This window comes from Triticum aestivum, chromosome 1D (genome assembly GCF_018294505.1).
Source record: "Triticum aestivum cultivar Chinese Spring chromosome 1D, IWGSC CS RefSeq v2.1, whole genome shotgun sequence".
NCBI classification, from domain to species: domain Eukaryota; kingdom Viridiplantae; phylum Streptophyta; class Magnoliopsida; order Poales; family Poaceae; genus Triticum; species Triticum aestivum.
Window position 1 is genome coordinate 257,983,457 of NC_057796.1, and position 9,445 is coordinate 257,992,901.

The 9,445-nt window shown below is 48.7% G+C and overlaps 1 protein-coding gene across 1 annotated transcript; it reads right to left on the reverse strand.

Moving 5' to 3' along the window:
- Nucleotides 1–6,820: 6,820 nt before the first annotated feature.
- LOC123181339 (uncharacterized) lies at nt 6,821–7,673 on the reverse strand. Its single transcript, XM_044593591.1, has one exon. The coding sequence runs from the start codon at nt 7,557–7,559 to the stop codon at nt 7,053–7,055; it is 507 nt and encodes a 168-aa protein (XP_044449526.1). The 5' UTR covers nt 7,560–7,673; the 3' UTR covers nt 6,821–7,052.
- Between the last annotated feature and the right edge of the window lie 1,772 nt (nt 7,674–9,445).

A 9,445-nucleotide genomic window follows, 5' to 3' on the forward strand; every position in this document is an offset into this window, starting at 1 on the left:
CATCCCTTGGCAACTTGGGTTACGTCGGTACCTGTACGCTTCGCTTATCCGGTGTGTCCTGAGAACGAGATACGTGCGACTCCTATCGGGATTGTCGACACATCGGGTGGCTTTGCCGGTCTTGTTTTACCATTGTCGAAATGTCTTGTAAACCGGGATTCCGAGACTGATCGGGTCTTCCCAGGAGAAGGAATATCCTCCGTTGACCGTGAGAGCTTATAATGGGCTAAGTTGGGACACCCCTACAGGGTATAAACTTTCGAGAGCCGTGCCCGCGGTTATGTGGCAGATGGGAATTTGTTAATGTCCGGTTGTAGAGAACTTGACACTTGACTTAATTAAAACGCATCAACCGCGTGCGTAACCGTGATGGTCTCTTTCCGGCGGAGTCCGGGAAGTGAACACGGTTTTTGGGTTATGTTTGACGTAAGTAGGAGTTCAGGATCACTTCTTGATCATTGCTAGTTTCATGACCGTTCTGTTGCTCCTCTTCTCGCTCTTATTTGCGTAGGTTAGCCACCATATATGCTTAGTCGCTGCTGCAACCTCACCACTTTACCCCTTCCTTACCCATTAAGCTTTGCTAGACTTGATACCCATGGTAATGGGATTGCTGAGTCCTCATGGCTCACAGATTACTACAACACCAGTTGCAGGTACAGGTTTTGCGATGATCATGACGCGAGAGCGATGTTACTTGTTTTGGAGTTCTTCTGCTTCTTCTTCGATCAGGGGATAGGTTCCAGGTCGGCAGCCTGGGCTAGCAGGGTGGATGTCGTTTGAGCTTTTGTTTGTGTTTCATCCGTAGACAGATGTTGATCTTATGTATGTTGTATTGATGTATTCTTGCGGCATTTGTATGCCTTTTGTATGTATCCCCATCTATTATGTAATGTTGATGTAATGATATCCACCTTGCAAAAGCGTTTCAATATGCGGGTCTATCCTTGGTGGGACCTTCGAGTTCCTCTCGGATAGGGTCGCATATTGGGCGTGACAGCGGGGCACTCTGGCCTGTCTAGATAGCCTTTTCTTTTATGTTTACCACAGACCAGCCTAATAGTTTTTTTTTCTTTCTGAAAATGGCTAGCTCAGTTTTTTTGTGATTTGTCAAGTAATTCGCTTTGTCAGGCCTGTTGGGCTGCAAATCTTTCAAGACGAGGAGAGCTTCATTCGGCTGGCCGAGAAAATGGCCTATCAGTAATGAGAAATTGGTTGTACATTTTTAAAACACATCAAACAGGCAATTAGTTTTAAATTTTGTTTTTTTTTCATTTCGAGATTTTAAATTGCATTGATTTTTATGCATGGACAATTTGTTGGATTTTATATTGATATACATTTATTTTTAAAATCAGTTTGAATGTGACTCGGAATTTTGGGATTAAAAACAGTTCGGACCGCACCAAAATATGCAAAAATTTCATATAATTTTTTAATCGTGGCTACAATATAGGCTGTAATGCTAACAAAAAGCATATGCGCTCCAAAAAACCCTTAAGAATTAGCAAATGGTCTATAAATTATTAGAAATAATGGTAGATGGGCTATATACTGTTTTCCATATATTTGAGGCTTTCCTAAGAAAAGGTTGACGCACAAGTACTGACTGTTGGATGTCCATCCAACGACCGTTGTGCTTCTTCAATCTCTGCTTTTCCTGCTCCAGCCTCTCAAACAAGCGTCGGCGGGGCTGCCTACTTCCTCCTCCCGCGACCGGCCATGCTGCCGCGCAGGCCTCACCGTTCCACCGTACTCCCATCGCTGGCCTAGCCATCCCTCTACTCACCCACACCTGTTGTTATTCTCCGGCGACGGCAGACGAACCAGTAAACCCTCGTACTCCCCTCGACGTGGGAAACAACTGCCGAGTCTTCCCTGACTCCGTGTCGTTCCCTTCCTAGGCCTCGTCGTCGTCCACCGCCCTGGTGCTCTCAGTGCCGCGTGGTCAACGTGGTCAATGAACGACATGCATCAAAAGTGGACTGTACGTGGAGAGGCTGACAGCTGGGTCCACAGCCGCATGTAAGGAAATGCCTTCTTATTACGCGTAAAATACGGATTCCTCCACCTGACAGCTGGGACCCACCGGAAGGGCCTCTGTATTTCGTGAAAAAACGTTCCCCCCGCTGACAGGTCGGACCCACCAGGTATATCTTCGCACGCAAGGAAGTGTCTCCTTATTACGCACAAAAAAATGAATACTCCCCCTGCTAGCTGGGACCCACCATAGTGGGAGGCTGACTTGTGGGCCTACTAAGATGACGGGGACGGAGGGCTTTGTCAACTTAGTCAATATGAACGATTCTAGTTTTAGTGACCGTATGATGTCCATCCAACGGACGTAGTGCTTTTTCAACCTCTGGTCTTCTTGCTCCAGCCTGCCAAACAAGCATCGGCCGTGCCGCCTGCTCCTGCCTCCCGTGTCCGGCTGTGCTGCCACTGCTGGCCATGCCATCCCTCTATACTCACCCACACCTCCTGCTATTCTCCGGCGATGGCAGCCTCACACCGCAGCCGAAGCAGTCAACCCACGTACTCCCCTCCGCGTGGGCATCCACTGCCGCATCTTCCCCGGCTCTGCGTCATCCCCTTTCTAGGCCTCGCCGTCGTCCACCGCCCCGGTGCTCTCGGCGCGGGGTGGTCAACGTGGTCAAGGAACGACTTCCATCGGAAGAGTACTGTACGTGGAGAGGCTGACAGCTGGGTCCACGGCAGCAGCAAGGAAGTGCCTCCTTATTACGCGCAAAATAGTTACTCCACCTGACAGTAGGGACCCACCGGACGGGCCACGTTATTTCACGAAAAAAACGTTTCCCCCCGACTGTTGGGACCCACCAGCTACATCTTCGCACGGAAGGAAGTGCCTGAAAGTCAGGACCCACCTGGTCAAAGCGTACGTAGCGTTGTCATTCTGTGTACGTACATATGATCGGTCTGTCTACAGGCTGCAGCGATGAACCGTGGCCGTGTAAGGAAGTGCATGTGTCGTAGTAGAGGCGCACACGTAGCATGTACACGTACGTACAACCAGGGTGCAAGAAAGTAAATACGGCCACGTACGTACATACGGGCGGGGTCTCGAACGCCTACTCGCGCATACATACGGCCAGGGCTCGTACATGGCTGGGTCGGAACGGAGAAACTGCGTCGTCGTCGTGTTCATGGGGAGGCAACGGAATGCGCCGTGTTCATCGGGAGGCAACGGAATATGTCGTGTTCATCGGGAGCCAACCGGTTTGGACGGAACAGCCGATCGAAACGAGGCCTGGCGTACCGCAAAACGGAGGAAATGGCCTTGTGTTCGACCGGCCACGGTTGAAACGGGATCCTGTTCATCGGGAGGGGTCTGGCGTACCGCAAAATGGAGGAAACGGACTTCTCTTGGACCTCCTACGGTCGAAACGAGGTCCTGTTGATCGGGAGGGGTGTGGCGTACCACAAAACGGAGGAAACGGACTTGTGTTGGAGCGCTGCGGTCGAAACGGGGGTCATATTCATCGGGAGGGGTGTGGCGTACTGCAAAACGGGACTCCACGGGATACTGTTCATCTCCACCGTCGACCTCCTCCAGCCTCCACGGGCTACTGTTTATCCACCGTCGACCTCCTCCAGCCTCCACCTGCGACTGTTCATCCACGGGCTCCTGTTCATCCAGCCTCCACCGGCTACTGTTCAACCAGTCCTCTCCACGCGGTCCTGTTCAACCACCCCTCCCCTGGCTACTGTTCATCCAGCCCTCCACCGGCTACTGTTCAACCAGCCCTCCACGGGGTCGTCCTGTTCATCCAGCCCTTCACGGGGTTCTGTTCATCCACCCCCAACCGGCTCGATCGATCGGGGTACTGTTCATCCAGTGGCAACGACCTCTACTACCACGGGGTCCTGTCCATCCACCCCCTCCCACCGGGAACTGTTCATTCAACCCCCCAACAACGCTCACTGTTCATCCAGAGGCAGCATGTTCGATCGACTTCAGTTAGCAACAGTAGCGAAGGAATCGCTCGATCGGGTTCAGTTAACATCCATCAATCGATCGCTCGGATTCAGTAACGTGTAGCCTGCAGTGCAATCGATCGGGTTCAGTAGGCGAACGCCTCGCTCGGGTTCAGTTAGAGCCCAACGCCCCTCGCACCCACGCGCGTACGTGTACGAGAGAAACGCGCATCGCTCGGCCCCGACCACCCACCGTAACCGGGAACTCCCCGATATTTTCCTCGCCCTCGCTTCTACCACGGTTTTTTCCATCATGGACGGCCCAAAGAATGTCATGCAGCTGCGTCTCCGGCCCGCCCAGGACTAAAAGCCCATTTTCTGTCATGATTTTTTGTCGTAGAAGTAGGAGCCCACCACATCTATGATGATACCGGTTTTGTCACAATTATCATCATAGAAGTGTCATAAGCATGACAGAAAAAAATTCGTTAGGCTCAAAATGTCACGGATGTGTCTTTTTTTTGTAGTGTTGCAATTGAGATGAGGAAAAGGTTGGACTCATTTGCGAATGAACGAGAACGAGCAAATCCCCCGATCGACTCGCCCATCCTGCTCGCGTTGGCTATATTGAAGAACAAAAGAAAATGGGGCGAGCAAAATGAGACAGCAACAAAATGGATGTGATAAAGAAGCGGCAACCAGCAAGGACATGTCACTTGCAATTCTACAACGTAGACCAATAACAATTAACAAAAAAGGTCATGAGGATGGCCAGGAAAAAGCAAAGCACGCTGAACAAAAAGTGGACCTAGAAAAATAGCACAGGGCATGAGTGACCTGATAAACTGGCTATCTCGACGACTCAGGCCTAGAAACAGCGCAGCGAAATGGGCTGCCAACACTTCGCGATAATGGCAGACAATAATGAAGCCAAACTGGCCAAAAAAGATGTGTGACAAACAAATAGCAACCAGGAAGGCGGGGGATCGAGCGCTTGAATGAAAATTACAGACACTAAATTGAATGGTGGTAAACTTAAATGAGACATAATTTCGTATGAGAAAATATTTATGAATTTAGAAGGTGTTTTTATTTTTTATAAAAAAAATACACACAAATCTTATTCACAAATTTGAAAAAATAAAAATAAGACAAAACAAAAAAGAAATAAATAAAATAGAAACTGACACAAAAATAGAAAATAAAAAGGAAAAACCAGATAGAGATTATAGTGAAAAGAAAGAAATCTAAAAAGAACAAAAAAGTTGGTAATGACGGAAAGAGAACGGAAGATGGAAGAGAGTGATAATAGTGATTTAGAGGGAAATCGATCAACGCTCTTAGTTTACATGGATTGACCGGTAGACTTTCAAATCTTGCAAGCCAATAAACAAACGAACAATATTCGCAAAAAAAAATAAAATAGAAAACAAGTTGAGACCATCCTCACAGCGGAACAAAATGATATCCCAGAGGAAAAACTAAAAAACTTAATAAAACTAGGGAAACTCTATAGATCATCCGGCAGATCACAACCCCGCATCCGTCACCTTGTCTGCACGCCACGTGCCCTATGGCCACCACCATTAATTTTTGTAACTGGCCCGTTGTTGCAATCACTCTCATCGCAACAACCGCTCTGTTGCAGGATCTGGATCTTTGATAGAAGTCGCCGCTCGTGCTCCTCCCGAGCTCTCGTTGAGTCGTCGCCTCCCCGCGCTGTTCCGACTGCCCCGAGCTCCCGTCGAGTCGTCGCCTCCCAGTGCTGCTCCGACTGCCCCGAGCTCCCATTGAGTCGCGTGCCTCCCCGTGAGGCGACCTGGTCGGAGGTTTGATGCTCGCGGGCGGCGGGAATGGACGGCGCCGCTCCTCCATAACCACCGCCCAACGGGCTAGCGGCGAACGACGGCGGAGTTTTGTTTTGCAACATCGAATCTGTTACAAGAAATATTTCTGCAACATCAGTCATGTTGCAAAACTTTTTTTCCGTAACACCATATAGAGGTGAAGACAAAGAGAGAAAATTCTGCAACATCACCTTAGTTGCAAAAAAATCTGCAACAATACCTCTGTTACAAAAAATTGAAGAGAAAAAAAAATCTGCAACAACCTATGTTGCAAAAAAAATCCTGCAACACAACATATGTTGCAAAAAATCCACAACAGAATCTCTGTTACAAATGTTTCCGACAAAGAGAATTGTTGCAAAGAAGAGAAATTAGTTTAGCTGCTTGATTTTGTCACATCCGACCGCTCGCAAGGCGGAGGATCCCCCATAAAACTAATATGACCGCTATAGAGAGTTTAAAGCTAAATAAAGAAATATCTTCTTAGAATGGCAAAATATGTTCTCTAAAAAGTAGCTTAGTCCCATCTGGTATAGCTTGAAGCAGGCCCGAGGGCCAGCATATTCAGGAGATAATCAGCTGACAGAGAAAAGAAAAGAGAACGGTTCAAAACAATGACCACGACCAAGCGCACCAGCTGACAGAGAAAAGAAAAGAGAACGGTTCAAAACAATGACCACGACGAAGCGCACTGCAGAAACGATGTCAATCACAAGTTGCACGAGATTTAAATGTGAGGTAACTATTTTATAATTAGATGTGATTAGCTATTCTGAATTTATAGAGACCCAAAGTGAAGAAACACCGGGGTATTGTGTAGCTGTTAGAGATTCCTATTTGTGGAACCATCATCAATTCCGAAAGCGACTTGGCAACATAACTTGCTAGTTGAAGGCGATGGCACAGTGCTTCCCTTCATTACGAGTAACTATGATGCGACAGATTGGGAGAAGGATAAGATAGACGGATAGTAGCGCCAATGCGGTAGCTCAACCACTCTACTAGATCGGGACAACGCCCAACACCTTGCTCTTGTGTAACAAAGGGGTAACAAAGACTTCATCGATTATTCACGTAGCAATACATCGTTGGTAATAAAAATTAATGGAAGCAAACTCGCAAAATAAAAAGATACAAACATCCACGCACGAGACGCACCACCTACCTGTTCGTGCCAATGCGTGCACCGCAGATCACTCGTATAGTCGTATCACGCACACGTACCATAGGCACCAGCACAAACCATGTGAACGCTGCGACGTCGATCGATCACTGCTTGTCGCTGGCCTCGGCGGCGGCCGGCGCTCGCGCGTTGTCAGCGGGGGCGTCCTCGTCGGCGAAGGCGGTGGCGGGGAAGGAGCGGCCGATGCCGACGTTGGACTTGAAGTAGACCTTGTCGGCGCCGTCGAGGCTCATCTCGACGATGGGCACCCAGAGCATCATCTGCTTGCTCCGGACCCCGGTCATCCGCTTCATCCGCCCTTCCTCCACGTACGCCGTCACCTCGGCGTCGTAGCGCACCCGGGTGCCCGTGGCGCGGAAGTGGTGCTCGTAAGGCTTCCCCTGCCGCATCCACACGTACCCGGTCTCCCGCACCAGCCCGCACTCTTCCAGCCCGCGCAGCGGCATCACCCCGCCCGGGAACCCCAGCCCCTTGAGGAGCTCCTTGGAGTGCTCGTAGCACGCCTCAGCGCCGGTGATGATCTCCGCGCCCTCGCGCTGCTTGTTGGCGCTGCCGGCCGCCGGTGTCGTCTGCGAGACGGTGAGGGAGGCCATCTTCGCTGTTGATTGTCCTGGCCTAGCTAGCTGAAACGTGCTGGTCGAGCTGTGGCTAGCTACCTTGTGTGTGTTTACTGCTTGTGTGGTGAGATGCAGTGAGGTTCGCACGGGAGGTGTTTATAGGGAGAGCGGAGTGGCCGGGTAGGTGACGGGGAGTTGAGCTAGCTAGCTAACGGTAATGATGGATGCTTTGGTTTGGTTGGGTAGGTCACCAAGCACAGTGGAGAATGTTCGGTTTTTGAGGGGGCGTGTGTGTTCGGTGTCGAATGCGTTCGGCGTTCACCTAAGCGCCTAGCCAACCCTCAGAAAATATATACCGTTAATTCACTCTACTGATCTCTCTGAATTTGTTGCTTCACAATTACACGTGAAAGGAAGAGAATGTGAGAAGAGTTAGGATTTAACTAACACTCCCTCTATTCCACAATGTAGTGCCTATAAATTTTTATAAAAGTCAAACTTTGCTAACTTTGACCAAATATATAGAGAAAACTGTCTACATCTACAATACCAACCATGTACATTCTGAAAATATAACTCATAATGTATCCAATGATGTCTATTTGGTATTCTAAATGTACATAGTTTTCTCTATAAATATGATCAAGTTTGTGTTTGACTTTTGCAAAAATCTATAGGCACTACATTATGGAGCGGAGGGAGTACTATTTGACCCGTTCGGCCTATTATCGCGCGAGCGTCCGATTCAACATATGTGACCCGTTCGATCTGGATCTCGCAACAGGAAAAAAAATGCATCGCGCTCCACTTTTGATCTCGGTCCTCCTTCCTCGTGGGAACGCAGCGCTGCCGCCGCGGCCTGCAGCAGGCACTCGCGTCTCGCCGGTCCCCGCCCTTGCCACCGGTCTCCGCCCCTCGCCTTCGTTGTTTCCTGTGTTTCTCGCCAACTCTGGAGCCATGCATGGATGTTTTCGAAAAGGGGCGCTTTATTACTTAAAAGGTTTAAGCATTACACCCGGCCTCTGCATAACTAAGATGCACACAGCCAACAAAGTCCTCACGACAAGCCAAAATAAAAGAAGAAGGCGAAATACAAAGATGAATATCTGTATGACACCTAAATGGTAGGAGGCCCAATCCTAAGATCATGCTGTCACCCATGTTGGGTAAAAGTATCCCTCGCCGCAGCCTTCAATCGTGTACACACCTCCGTAAACAGGTCTCGATTCTCCACTCGCTATAGAGAGGACCATAAACGAAGCGTCCCGGTACATCTGTAGATAACCTGTATAAGGAAAGTACTTTTATCATTAAAAACCTTACCATCTCTACATAGCCAAAGCGACCAAATCACGGCAAGCGCTCCCACCCTGAGAAGAATTCTAAACTTGTGATCAATCCCATGTAACCAGTTGCCAAATATATTAGTAACACTACACGGAGGATACAAGCCACAAGCTATCTGGATGGCTGACCATATAGAACGAGCCAATTTATAATGAAAGAACAAATGTTTTATTGTCTCATCATGCGGACAAAATACACATTGCGTACTTCCATGCCAATTCCTCTTAATAAGGTTATCTTTAGTAAGAATGACTCCGCGACGGAGATACCACGCAAAGATTTTATTCTTAAGAGGTATCTTCATCTTCCAGATCTTCTTATTATTATCAACTGGCACATCTGACTGGATCAGAGCTCTATACATAGACTCCACTGAGAACTGCCCATTCCCATGTAGGTTCCAACGAAAGATATCGGACCCTTGTGACAACTGTACCGTGGTTAACCGTTGGAGCAGTATGTTCCACAATTGGAGTCTAGGTCCAATTAAATCCCTTCTGAACGTCACATTTGGCGGGAATGATTCCAAAACCTTGGCAATAGTATCGCCCTTGTGACGCACAATATTGTACAGA

Bases quoted from the DNA above. Each gene is read 5' to 3' on its own strand.
- LOC123181339 (XM_044593591.1), bottom strand. From the start codon at position 7,559: ATGGCCTCCCTCACCGTCTCGCAGACGACACCGGCGGCCGGCAGCGCC.